Source organism: Onthophagus taurus, chromosome 7 (genome assembly GCF_036711975.1).
Source record: "Onthophagus taurus isolate NC chromosome 7, IU_Otau_3.0, whole genome shotgun sequence".
NCBI classification, from domain to species: domain Eukaryota; kingdom Metazoa; phylum Arthropoda; class Insecta; order Coleoptera; family Scarabaeidae; genus Onthophagus; species Onthophagus taurus.
In genome coordinates, this window is record NC_091972.1 from 4,760,976 (window position 1) to 4,775,342 (window position 14,367).

At 35.5% G+C, this 14,367-nt stretch overlaps 3 protein-coding genes across 3 annotated transcripts; 2 read left to right on the forward strand and 1 right to left on the reverse strand.

The window, feature by feature from the left end:
* Nucleotides 1-310: 310 nt before the first annotated feature.
* LOC111420834 (uncharacterized) lies at nt 311-4,863 on the reverse strand. Its single transcript, XM_071197614.1, has 3 exons — nt 4,782-4,863; nt 3,936-4,727; nt 311-775 (listed from the first exon to the last, which is right to left on the reverse strand). Exons 2-3 carry the CDS (start codon nt 4,719-4,721, stop codon nt 344-346), a joined length of 1,218 nt encoding a protein of 405 aa, XP_071053715.1. The 5' UTR covers nt 4,722-4,727; nt 4,782-4,863; the 3' UTR covers nt 311-343.
* A 778-nt stretch (nt 4,864-5,641) lies between these two features.
* LOC139430898 (uncharacterized) lies at nt 5,642-6,880 on the forward strand. Its single transcript, XM_071198366.1, has one exon. It carries the CDS (start codon nt 5,642-5,644, stop codon nt 6,878-6,880), a length of 1,239 nt encoding a protein of 412 aa, XP_071054467.1.
* Nucleotides 6,881-10,028: 3,148 nt separating this feature from the next.
* Nucleotides 10,029-11,487, forward strand: LOC111428697 (uncharacterized). Its single transcript, XM_023064347.2, has 2 exons — nt 10,029-10,965; nt 11,020-11,487. Exons 1-2 carry the CDS (start codon nt 10,183-10,185, stop codon nt 11,449-11,451), a joined length of 1,215 nt encoding a protein of 404 aa, XP_022920115.2. The 5' UTR covers nt 10,029-10,182; the 3' UTR covers nt 11,452-11,487.
* The last annotated feature ends 2,880 nt before the right edge of the window (nt 11,488-14,367 follow it).

Genomic DNA, 14,367 nt, shown 5'->3' on the forward strand with positions numbered 1-14,367 from the left:
AAGTCTTTAGATCCTCAAAGTAATGTTTTATGATTGGTTATATTATTACAATACTTTTCACTCAAGCTTTCATGCAATATAGGAGATCTTCCTGGAGGTCCGGTTGTTCCAAAGGAATCTATACTTGACTATCTTTTTGTTTTTGTATCTTTTTATGACATCTTTTATGGCCCCTGTTCCCACAAAACTATGTACTATTCGAAAACCATGGACACAAAGACGTTGCCATATTTGTACCATGACGCAGAATTATGATGAAATCTTTTACGATTTAAGTTCTCATATCTATGACAATGATATAAAATGATGATTTTTCTACCCACATTATTTATTAAAAATTGAGTTACAATAACTTGTTATATACAAAATACTTCAAAAGGTCTTTTAACCTCTTAAGATAAAGATCTTGGTTTTTTATTACCATACAAAAAGCGTCTGCTGAATTTATTTCCGTATTTAACACATTTGGAACTTCATCTTTTTCAAATAACTGGAATTTAACAATAAAAAAAGCCATACACAATCCATACTTTGAATATTTTCTGCAATGATCTTTAAATATATGATAAGGATAAAGTTTCTCTGGATCACTTCCTAATTCGGCGATTCGTTGCGATAAAGTGTCGTAATAAAGCTTTATGTAATATTCGGCGTTGTCAAGTTCTTTTTTCGTGGCCAATGTGTAAAAGAAATAAGAAAAATCGAAAAGTGGTGATGCAATCCTTTTACATTGCCAATCTATTAATTTTACGTCGATTGGTAAACCGGTTTCTTCCTAAAATTTAAAATAAAGTTATAATTTAAAGTGTTTAAAAATAGTATATTATTATATGAGCATATAATGAGGGCTATTATTCACGAAGGTTAAGTTTATGTCACGAGCTTAGCGAGTGGCATAATTAACCTGAGTGATTACTAAAGAAAACTTCACGCTATAATTGCCATTACTAATTGCCAAAGAAAACTTCATGGTATAATTAATGTTTGTAAACAAAACTAACCTTACCTCACATTCCTTCACGCTATAATTGACATTACACAAGAAAACTTCACGCTATAATTGCCATTACAAATTGCCAAAGAAAACTTCAAGGTATAATTAATGTTTGTAAACAAAACTAACCTTACTTAACATTCCTTCACGCCATAATTGACATTACAAAAGAAAACTTCACGCTATAATTGCCATTACTAATTGCCAAAGATAACTTCATGGTATAATTAATGTTTGTAAACAAAACTAACCTTACCTCACATTCCTTCACGCTATAATTGACATTACAAAAGAAAACTTCACGCTATAATTGCCATTACAAATTGCCAAAGAAAACTTCAAGGTATAATTAATGTTTGTAAACAAAACTAACCTTACCGAACATTCCTTCACGCTATAATTGACATTACAAAAGAAAACTTCACGCTATAATTGCCATTACTAATTGCCAAAGAATACTTCATGGTATAATTAATGTTTGTAAACAAAACTAACCTTACCTAACATTCAGCGTCTGAAGATACAGGGCTAAACCCGAAACTTAAAAATATACAACTTAGCGCTGAATAACAATTAAAACTAGAACTAACACTTGGACTAGAACTATACTCTGTTTTTAAACTAGGAGGAGTAAACGCGAAAGTCAGATTCACACTGGAAAAATCACCAGAAAATATCACTAGATATTTTGGCGGTAAATTTAAATTAATAATTATTATTTATTTATTTACTTATTATTGTTTGAGGGGGTGAGGGTGCGGCGAATCCTAGGTAGGCTTGTCCTACTTGTTTTGCCGTACTCAGGGTTCTTGTCTTATGACCTGAATCAAGACCGACACTGCAGTTTTTACTGCTCCTTCACGTGGTGCCCCTGTACCATACCAAAAGTGTCGGATCTAGACTTGCCAGTCGATAAACAGGCCTCCCGCCCGGCTGTCGTCGCGTGGCTTAGGGCTTGCACGGGAGAAAACGTGGCCGGGGACGACTGATATAGTCGAAACCGTTATACCATGCATGCCTATTGTTTGTGGACCTGTTCCACGGGCAGGGCATGCGGGGGATCTTGGCTTAATTGCCTGGGTCAAGAGGAGACAACCTCATTAAAAACCCCAAAGTGAATGTGGAACAGCTTATGCAGAGCACTTTAGGCTGTCATCTGACGGTCTAGTCATCCGGGAAGTGATGGCTGCTAATAAGCGGACTCTGGAGACCTGCCGCCCTTCAGTTTCAATAGGCTTATCGGGGTATGGGAGCACTGCCACGATGGACTACCCTTTCTGCCCTACTCGTGGGATTAGTATGGAGACGCCCAATAATAGTAAAACCCTAGACGAGGGGGGATAAACCTCGATCCTGAAAAGGAAACCAAAAAGATGGAGGATAGTCCTCCATCACAATCTACACTTGTGGTAGCCGGACCGTCCGCACCCAAGTCAAGTTCTCCCTCTCTGGAAGAGGAGCAGGTTCTTTTGCACTCTGAAGGGGAGGAAGATGAGGAGGAGGCTGTTAAGGCACTAGATAGTCTCACCCTCAAACAAAAACGCCTGCGGCTGCCAGGGTCCGCTAGAAGGAACCTGCGCAAGCTTATGGGGAGCGGGGTGCCTTATGAGACTGCCCCCAAGCAAGTGATTGAAAAGATCAATACTCCATCGGAAAAGAGCGCAGAGACCTCTAAGCCTTTGGCCAAGAGGGCGCGCTCTGATGGGTCGACGCCCGAGCAAGTGGCTAAGAAGCCCAAGCCGGCTGAGATCGTACCGACGGAAACCAAAGCTGCTTCAGAGAAGCAGCTGACTTACAAAGCTGCTGTGAGCGGTATCAGGGTTGGATTAATCCACCCAGACTATCCCGCCCAGCAGTTCAATGTAGAACAAGTGGGGTTGCTACGGAGGGAGGTTATTTCAGCCGTAGACAACATCCAAAAAGGGGGTGTGCGAACACAAGTCCGGTTCGAGGGCTGTGCGTCCAGGCTGGCTTTTAGTCACCTGCGCGGATGCCTGCTCGAAGGACTGGCTTGGGAATACAGCCAATAGCCTTCATCCATGGGAGGGTGACCAGATTAAGGCGGTCGAGGGGAAAGATATTCCCAGTTGAGCATGTTTTATGCCACTGCCCTGCCGTTAACCGTATCAGATTCTTGATTTTTGGGTCGCAGTTTATCTCCTCAAAAGATCTGAATGACCTTTCGCCGAGCAAGGTATTAATGTTCGTTAAGAGCATTGGACTGCACGGTGAAATTTGATAATGATATCTATCGGGGTACAATAGATCCTTAGGGTCGCGGTGCAAGGTTGGTTGGTCCGCCTACCCGATATGTATTCTATGTAATGTAATGTAATGTATTATTGTATTTATTTTCGTTTGTTATCGTCAACACTATACATACAAATTAACATTGAAGTTATGAGTGTATTTATTTCAAAATATAATAAAAAAGGGTTTAAGAACACAAAATATACAATAATGACATGAAACTGTCGAATTATCAATAACCTAACCTTCAAATTCAAAATCAAAATTCAAAATTGCCTGTGTGTGAACCTTCCTCGCATTCAACCAATCACGTGCAAGGTCAATCTGGTGACAAATTTAAAATACTCCTCCTGGTTTAAAAACAGAGTATAACTGTAACAAACTTCACAACAATTTGTCAAAATTAAATGTAAGTTTTATAAAACGTCGTTTTCTTTAGGAAAATTAATTAATTTATGCTTAAATCATACGAAAAAAGGAATTTGTTGAACTCCTAAAAAATTGCATTAAATTCACGTTTTTTGAACTTTTAACGTTTCAAATAATTATTATTAGTCTGGTCAAGATGGCTACCCGTGGATAATGATTATTATTCACTCCGTGAAAAATGACTACCATTTTGTTTTAGAAAACTCATTCATAAGGTATATATTATAAGATTTATAAGGTAGTCGTGGACAAAATTACTTACTTGATAAAGAAACATCATATTGTTGGACCAACAATCTCCTTGCGTGATAATAAAGTACTCGTCATATTCACGATATACATTCATCATATAATCGATTAATCTCTCATTTAAATTTGCACAACGTTCCATGATTTCTTTATCCGAAATGGGATCAAAACTATCTATAACTTGCTCAGTGCATCGTTTAATCATCGCGTCTATTCCAAATGCCAGAAAATGTTTACCATACAAATCTCTAGGATAAGTAGCTAATTTTTTATATACTTCAGGTTGTTGATCTTTCATTGCATAATTAATAGCGTGATATTTAGCAAATGCTTTTATAGGTAAAATTAAATGCGCATCATCAATAGGTTTCTTTCGATCTCTTAAAGTGTACCCTAAACTTCTTAAATCTTCCAAAATAATTGGTGGAGTTTCACCAATTTCCATTTTAGTGTTAAAATGTTTCGGTACATCGTTAAATGGTTCTTTTATATTTTTATCTTTTTCGAATTGATTAAAAGCTGGGTAAATTTCCACGTAAAATTTATACTCTGTATAGAAAGCATCAAAAAAAGCATTCTTCCATTCTAATTTTATATCCTCCGGTAAGTATTTAACGAAAAGTTTGATGTCTTTTCCAAAATCATTTTTAATAGAAATCGCATAAGTTTTCGAAACGTAACCGTCACCATCTTGAGATCCTCGCGTAACTGATATTTCTGTTGGATTCTTAATATTTTCACTTTTAACAACTTGATTAATTATGGATTCGGCGATAATGGGTATTTCAATTTCAATCATTTTGATCTAAAAGTTATTAAATAACTCTTTATACATACTCATTCAATTCATTACAATTACCTTTGGTTTATAGAGAGTGAAGCGTCTAAGCTAGGGGTGTTCAGACTTGCACCATGAGCGACCTACCGCTAAAAATGTTGGCGACTCAAAGAAAAAATCAGTGATTTCTTTTCTAAATTCTAACTCATGACTTCACTTCTATCTACAATCGCACAAGATAACTGGAGCTCTTTGATAACAGTTATGACCTCCGTTTTATTTTTGAAATCCCGAAAAATGCTTCATTTACTACCGTCCCATCCTCGAAGGGTTTCTTATGTTTTGTGAGAACATGAACAATTTTAATAACGCGATTTTTGCATTTTTTAGTTGTTTGGCTGGTTTAACTCTGTTTCCAAACTACTTTTAAAGCCTTTTATTTTTCTACTTCTAAACTCGGTCTTCATTGGAAAGTTGTTTTCATAGTTTTCATGTAGTGATTTAGTTTAAGTTTCCACACTTAGGTAATGCAACGGAAGCTCGATAAATGAGACAAACACATTTGTTATTAACCATTGTAAACATTGTAGTATTATGGCGACATCTAGCGGCAAAATTGTAGAACGCTCACGTGTTAACGAGTGCAACGACGACCAAGGACAGTTAACACACGACCACCAACTTAGAAGCATCACCTAGTTTAAGTGAAATCAAACTATTTTAATCATTTAAGTTGTTTTATGTTATTCAAACAATATAACATAGTTTTTTGAACATTTTTAAATTGTACTTTATTATAATAAATAATAATACCACATAAATTGGCGACGAGAGAAAGAAAACGGAAACAAGTTATAACAGGTGGCGTGACGTCATAAGACACATGGAAGAATCGAGAACGAAGGTGACGTAATCAAGAAACGGATTTTTAACGGAACAAAATGGAAACACAACAACAAGAAAAACGTAAACATTTTAATTTTGAAGCTTTTAAAGAAGATCAAGAAGATTTTCATTATTACATACAACGTTTTGAAGTGGAGTTAGCAATAAACGGAATAAAAACAACGGACGCAGACGCACGAAACCTACTACTTTCAAAGGTAGTATCACAAACTTTTAAATTATTAGTAGATCACTATAGACCAGATAACGTTATAACAAAAACGTACAAGGAAATAAAAGATGTCTTAAACAAATATTACGGGAAGAAATCATATGTTTTATCAGAACGAGTAACATTTGCGATGTGTATGAGAAAGGAAACGGAAACAGTAACTCAATTTATAACTAGACTTCGTGGTTTGGCAGGAAATTGCGAATTTGGTGCAAATTTAAACGAACGTCTGCGTGATCAATTCGTAATCGCAATTAATAACTCTGCGTGGCAACAAGAGATCATTCGGGAACATCCAAATAATTCTGCAACTTTGTCAGAAATTGAAGCTACAGCCGTGAAGCTTGAACAAGCAAGTATTCATTCGCAAAAATTAACGTCACTTACTCAACAAAATCAATTAGAACATGCATACCGGGTAACAAAACAAAACTTCAACAAACACGAAAACAAACAAAGAATACGTAAATCTTTTGACAGAAAACAAAAATGTTTGTTTTGCGGTAATAAACGACACGAAAACGTACAAACTTGTCCAGCTAAGGATAAATCCTGTTCTTCGTGCGGGAAGAAAGGACATTTTGCAAAAGTTTGCATTTCTTCAGGAAAAATAAAGTTAAACAAAAATCAAACTACAAACACGCGAAACGTAACAACAAAAACAAACGATGAGTCATCATCTGACAACGGAACAAGCTCAGATACTTTAACTATATGTAACATACGAACATCAAAGAAAGTAATGTTAACAGTTAAGATTGAAAACAAGGATTGTCAAATGCTTTATGACCCAGGAGCTGCACATTCAGTAATAGGGAAAAAAGTATGGAAAAACTTGGGAAAACCTAAGTTAAAACCCACGAACAATCTTGTAGCTTATACCGACATAGAAATCAAAACATTAGGAACAACCAAAGTACAAGTCACAGCATATGGAAGAACACTAACACTACCCATTTACGTGGTTGAACAAGACGACACACCTTTATTTGGTCTCGATTGGTGCATAGCATTCAAAACACCATTACCTGAAGGAGCACGAATTTGTAACATTCAATATTAGAAAAACAACGACAAACAGATCGTATCAATTGAGAAAGTAGAAAAGCAATTAACGAAAATTTTAGAACAACATAAAGAACTATTTGATGGTAGCATTGGAACCATAAGGGGACACACAGCCCGCATACACATTTCCAGCGATGTAACACCAAAGACTTTTAGGCCTCGACCAGTAGGTACCTTTAGCCTTACAGAAGAATGTATCAAAAGAGATTGAAAGATTAGTTAAAGAAGATGTATTAGAACAAATAGATACAACTACCACACCGATCGAATGGGCGACACCAGTGGTGATAGCAGTTAAATCAAATGGAAATGTTCGTCTTTGTGGAGATTACAGAGTCACAATAAATCCATTCGTTCAGGTAGACAATTATCCTCTACCGAGATGCGAGGATATGCTTAGTAAACTGAGTGGTGGAAAACATTTTTCACGAATAGACTTAAAAGACGCATATTTACAATTACCCGTTCATTCCGATTCAAGAAAATATCTAGTTATTGCAACACACAAAGGTTACTATACCTACAAACGTTTACCCTTCGGAGTCTCATTTGCTCCATCATTATTCCAACGAACGATGGACCAAATATTAAATGGATTAGAAGGTACCACATGTTATTTAGATGACATATTAATAACTGCACCAGACAAGGAAACTCATTTGAAACGAATTGAACGTGTGTTAGCACGGTTACGACAAGCTGGCATCAAAACGCAAGCATCTAAGTGTGCCTGGTTACAGAAGGAAATTGTGTTTCTGGGACATAAAATAAATAGAAATGGGTTACACCCAACTGAAGAACACATCCATGCAATACAGCAAATGCCACGACCTCGAAATGTCACAGAATTGCGTTCTTTTCTGGGATTAATCACATATTATGCCAAATTTATCGAAAATCTACAGATCATTTGTGAACCCCTTCATCGACACCTTAAGAAGAATACGTCATTCAATTGGACAAATCATGATTCAGAAATATTCAAATCACTGAAGAAAACTTTAACCTCAGAATCAACATTAGTACATTATAATGAAAATTTACCACTTTACGTCAGTAGTGATGCATCGGCAAGAGGAGCAGGAGCGGTGCTAGCTCACAAAATGCCCGACGATACCCTAAGACCTGTTGCATTCACATCCCGTACTTTTACAGACGTAGAAACCAGATATTCGACAATTGATAAAGAAGCATTAGCTATTGTCTATGCGGTAACAAAATTTCACCAATATCTGTACGGACGACATTTTTATCTTTTAACCGACCATAAACCGCTAGAACGTATTTTTAGTCATAAACGCGAAACACCAAAAATAGCAAGCAATCGATTGTTAAGATGGGCTATGTTATTGAATAGTTATAATTACACCATCAGATATACACCCGGAAAACAAAATCAAGCGGCGGACGCTTTGTCAAGATTACCTATCTGTGAAGATACACCAAGTAAAAATGAAGCGATTGGTCTACCAAAGCGAGGACATCTGTTACACCTCCGAGTTAAACACCTGCCGATGTCAAGAAAAGAATTACAGAAAGAAGTTTTTAAGGATCACGTGTTGTGCAAAATAATACCATATATTAAAACATATTGGCCTGATAAAGATATACTTCCAAATGCACTGATACCATATTACGAAAAAAGGGATGAGCTATCGTATGAGGAAGATATGATTCTTTGGAAGGGAAGGATATGTATCCCAAAAAAACTTCGCAAAACAATATTAAAGATGTTGCATGAGGGACACCCGGGAATCACAGGAATGCAGAGTATGGCGAAATTACACGTCTACTGGCCAAATATCAACAACGATATACAAAAGTTTATAGAACATTGCGAGTATTGTCAAAGCTCGAGAAAGAGTACCCAACATCTACCTCTATATTCATGGGCAGCACCACCAGTTCCGTGGTCACGAATCCATCTGGATTTTGCAGGACCGTTTGAAGGAAGAATGTGGTTAGTGGTTATCGACGCCTACACCAAATGGATTGAAATTGAACCGATGAAATCAACGACAAGTGCCAAAATAATAAATATTTTAAGAAAAATGTTCGCGCGGTATGGACTGCCTAAAATAATAGTGACTGACAATGGACCACAATTAACATCGGAAGAGTTTGAAAGTTTCTGTACGTCGTTAGGTGTAAAGCACGTACGTACCACTCCATATCACCCGCAGACAAATGGGATCGCGGAAAGACTTGTAAAAACTTTTAAGAATCGCATGAAGTGTAGTGAAAAAGATATAGATCTAAATACGCGAGTGCAATCATTTTTAACTTCATATCGAGCAACCCCTACTAGAACGACCGGACGAACACCGTACGAACTTATGTTTGGTCGGCTCATGAGAAATAAGTTTGATCAACTGAAACCGGATGTACACAGACGACTCGATGGGGAGAGTATAAGACAAAAGCAATGTTATGATCGACACCATGTAAAAGAGAAATCTTTCGAGATAGGAGAGCCTGTTTGGATCAACAACCCGTTAGCGGACGGATCAAAACCGGGCCAGATAGTTGAAAAAACAGCACCGTACTCTTATATTGTAGATCTGGGAAATTCTGTAAAACGAAAGCATGCAGATCAGATGAGATCTCGAGTAAAATCCCCTCTTAATGATGTACCAACTACCCCAGAAAAGCCAAAGGAAATATTCACGGAAATTGACGAATCAACCAGTATGGAAGACCCAAAATGTGACACTCCAAAGAAAAAGATACCCCAACCTGAGATTATAACAGATCGGGAGTCCGAAACGAAGCCTAGACGGAATCCTACACGGGATCGACGACTTCCGGCGCGTTATCAAGTTTAAGTGAGGGAGGGATGTAGTATTATGGCGATATCTAGCGGCAAAATTGTAGAACGCTCACGTGTTAACGAGTGCAACGACGACCAAGGACAGTTAACACACGACCACCAACTTAGAAGCATCACCTAGTTTAAGTGAAATCAAACTGTTTTAATCATTTAAGTTGTTTTATGTTATTCAAACAATATAACATAGTTTTTTGAACATTTTTAAATTGTACTTTATTATAATAAATAATAATACCACAAACATAAACTCCAAAAGTCTAAAGTTCAATTTACGGAAAATTTTTTCTAATAACAATTTATGAACACTCCACATTATTTCACAATATTGTACATTATTATCTTTCTATAATTCGACACGTTATGCAACAATATATACTCTATATATTGAAGGACATTTGAGTTTTTCATTCACCAAAATACGTTCGTTGGTGTAGTACATACACGTCATTTAAACGCTTCTAGTCATAATGGATTCAATAAGTGAGAATGTAAAAAAAGCAATAGAATCAGTTATAAAAATTGAAAATTTTACAACGTACCCTTCAGTTACGATCACATCGGGTTCGCTAAACGGCGATGGTTTAACGTCAAAAACGGTAGCTGTTAACTTAAAAAACGATCAAAAATCTGTTGATGTGTTTATAAAATATTTCCCAGAAAATGCTACGAGTAACCAAATAAATTTATTTAAAGATATCTACGAAACGGAAACGCGGTTCTACGAAAAAGTGTATCCGGTGATGGTGAAGTTTCAAAAGGAGAGAAAATTGCGAGATGGATTCGATAATGTTGCAAGATATTATCCGTGTAATAATGTTGATTTTAATGGAATTGCCCCGATAGCGTTAAGTAATTTGAGAGCTGTTGGGTATGGAATGAGGGACTTAAAAGAAGAAGCCAATCAAGAACTTTTGGTGAAAGTTTTAGAAACTTACGCTAAACTTCACGCCACTTTTTTGGCGATGAAAGATCAACAACCAGAAGTGTATAAAAGTATCTCTTCTGAACTTGTTGACGACGTTGCTGAAAAATTTAACGATGTAGGATTTTATGATGTAATTAAAGTGTTAATGAAAGGATTAATTGATTATTTAGACCCAAAAGTGGATAAAATTGCAATCGAAAAACTTACAGAATTTTTAAACAATTTAGAAACTTTCGTTTCTGATATTCCAAAGTTAATCACCAATGATTATTCAATAATAACTCATGCGGATGGTTGGAGTAACAATATGATGTTTTTATACAATGTACTTAATTTAAATTTGAATATTATTTGTTTTAATTATTTTTAATTTTCGAAGGAATCAAAACGTTTAATCGACGTAAAAATCCTCGATTGGCAAGTTTACAAAATCTCCTTCCCTGGATTGGAAGCCACCCACGTCTTCTACAACGCTTTAGCTAGGAAAAAAGCACTGGACAATGTTGAAATTTATACAGATGCTTACTATAACAAATTGAAGGAGCAAGTTGAAAAACTAGGAAGCGACGTTAATAAGTTGTATCCAAAAGAAGTATTTTTAGCCCATTGGAAACAGTTCGCCAAATACGGAATGATGTTAGCAATTGTAACAAATAGGGTTGCTTTTATGTCTAAAGACGATATAGTCGATTTAGTTGATAACAAGGATGGAAAAATGCCGATATTTTCGGTTGATTTTAAAGAGAAAGATCGATATTTTAAGCTTTTAAAGGATTTGGTGGATCATTTTGTTCAAAATGATTTATTTTAAATGTTATGTTTTTAAATAAATTTTTTTTTAAATAATAAATTTATATGTATTATTAATTGTTCGAGTATCTTTTGATTGTTACTAAACACTAGTGATGTGACGAATAGTAGTTTAGCCGAATACCGAATATCGGCCGACATTTGAATCGTATATTCGGCCGAATATTCGGCCTAACCGAATATTTCTCAAATCTCGATAATCGAACTCGAAGTCGGTGCTTCCCCGAGTTCTATCTTGGTTATATTTGCATTAATCGCCGTACATGTCTGAACTTGTGAGTATACGAAAAATTTCGTTACTGCTTATTGGGTAAATGACAAGCGAGGTGAGAAGATAGTTCAATCATTGAGTTAAATCAGTGTCGTGAAAAATATGAGTACAACAAAAAAATCGAAAGTTTGGATGTTTTTCAAAGATTCCGAGGAGGAGAGTAAAGCAGAATGTACAATTTGCAACGCTCTTATTTCAAGAGGTGGAAAAGGAAAATCAGCAACAACTAGTTCCCTTATAAACCACATAAAAGGTAAGTGTATATACGTGTTTGGATAACTGTCTAACATTAACAGACATGAAAATAAATAAAATAATAAAATTGAAAACAATTTATATTATTTCTAATATAATATAATTTAATTAATATACACTCAGGTGCAAAAAAAAACGCAACACGTCAATTTTTGGTAATGTTTGAAGTGTGATAACTTTCTTATTTTTACATCGATTTACATAATTTTGTTTAGGAAATCGAAGATAAAACTATCTAATTTCACATTGAATATCCAGCCTTTTGTTAAATGCTAGTCATTTAGTCATTATACAGGGTTATTTGAAAGGTTGTTCTATAAGCCTAATTTTAAACTTAAATACTAATACTTAAATACTTATAATATTTTTGACAAACGTAAAGAAATGTTTTGCGACAGCGTAAAGTGGCTTTAATTTAATTTCAGGAAAGCATCCAGAGGCTTTCAAAGTGTTCAGAAGTCACAAGAAAACCATCCGACAGAAATAAAAGTTTTTTTACAAAATCCCCCAAAAAAATGAAAATACAACAAACTATTAAAGAGTCTTTTACTACCCAGTGGAGTGAGATTGATAGTAGAACAAAAGAAATAAACTACGCAATTGCAGAAATGATTGCTGTAGATAATCAGCCGATATCCATCGTGGAAAACACTGGTTTTGTAAGGTTAATAAAAAAAATGAAGCCAAAATATAAAAGTCCTAGCCGAAAACATATAACCGACGTAATAATTCCAGATATATATAACAGAACCAAAAATGTCATAAAAAAAGAAATATCCCAAGCTGTAGCAGTTTTTGCTACGACAGATATGTGGACTAATGACAACAATATGCAGAGTTTTATTAGCTTAACAATTCATTGGCTAACAGATGATTTCACACAAAAACACTGTGTTCTGGATATGAAACATTTTCCTGGGCAACATACAGCGAACAATATTCGCAGTGCAATATCTGAAATTATAACAATTTGGGACATACCACAAGAAAAAGTACACGTTATTTTACGTGACAATGGTGCTAATATGGTCAAAGCCCTTAATGACTCCATGTACGACCCGATCCCTTGCTTCATTCACACGTTGCAATTGGTGGTAAACGAAGCCATATGTGTTCAGGAAAATGTAACTCAGATGATAATCGCATCAAGACGTATTGTGACCCATTTTCACCACTCTGAATCGGCCTAAGAAAAATTAAAAGACCATCAACGAGAACTTGGTTTACCTTTTCATCAACTCATCCAAGATGTCCGCACGAGATGGAATAGCACGTTTTACATGCTCGCTCGATTGTGTGAACAAAAGAGGGCGGTTACACTATATATTTCTGAAAGTTTCAGAATCTGTCTGTAGCAGAATGGCAACTGTTAGAAGAATGTATGTTGCTTCTTAAGCCGCTAGAAGAAATTACTAAATTGGCAAGCTCGTCCTCTGCTACCATTTCCTCCGTAATTCCGAATGTAAAAATATTAATAAAATACTTATCGAAAGACGATCTCGTTTCAGAAAATTTAACTGAAATGAGACTTACTTTATTGAAAGGGGTAAAAATAAGATTTGAAAATATAGAAATGGAAAAAAATTATTATATGGCAACGTTACTTGATCCTCGATTTCGTTTTCAATCTTTCTCATCTGAAAACATATCTGTTATAAGGCGTACCTTTTTTTTAGAAGCGCTTCAAAGGGAATTTAATTCAGAGAGCAGCAGTAGCGATGATAGAGATAACGATGAAGAGTTACCTTCAACAAGTGGGATCAATCGAAGTCATGGTATTTTCTGGGACTGCTATAAAGACATAGCTTCGTCTAGTAAGGCCGTTAAAGACTTCAATCCAAGAAATAGGATAGCAATTGAACTGGACTGTTATTTATCCGGAGAACTCTTAAAACGAGATAAAGATCCATTTGTTTGGTGGAAAACAAACAGTTTCAAATATTCTAAAATTTATCCGCTCCATCAAGCACAATTTTCAGAAGCAGGGAACTTATATGAAAAAAAAAGAAATCGCTTACTACCAGAGAGAGCTGCCCATTTAGTATTTTTGCATGAAAACTTGCAGTTAATTAATTATGATTATTGATCTTTTTTATCAAATAAAGTTTATCTGATGAGTAAGTTATCATGTGTTTTGTTTCGTAAACCTATTGTGATCTGCACCACAAGATTTATTAAAATTTAAAACGTCTACACATAAAACTCAATATTCGGCGGAATTGCCAAATATTCGGCCGAATAGCCGAATACTAAAAATGAGGCCGAATAAGCGAATAATTATTCGGCTTCGGTCCCAACTCTACTAAACACTTTATGAATCTTAAATTCAACATCACCATATTGATATCTTCAATGTTGTATCATTGATTTTAGTTCTTTCATCTCAACCAA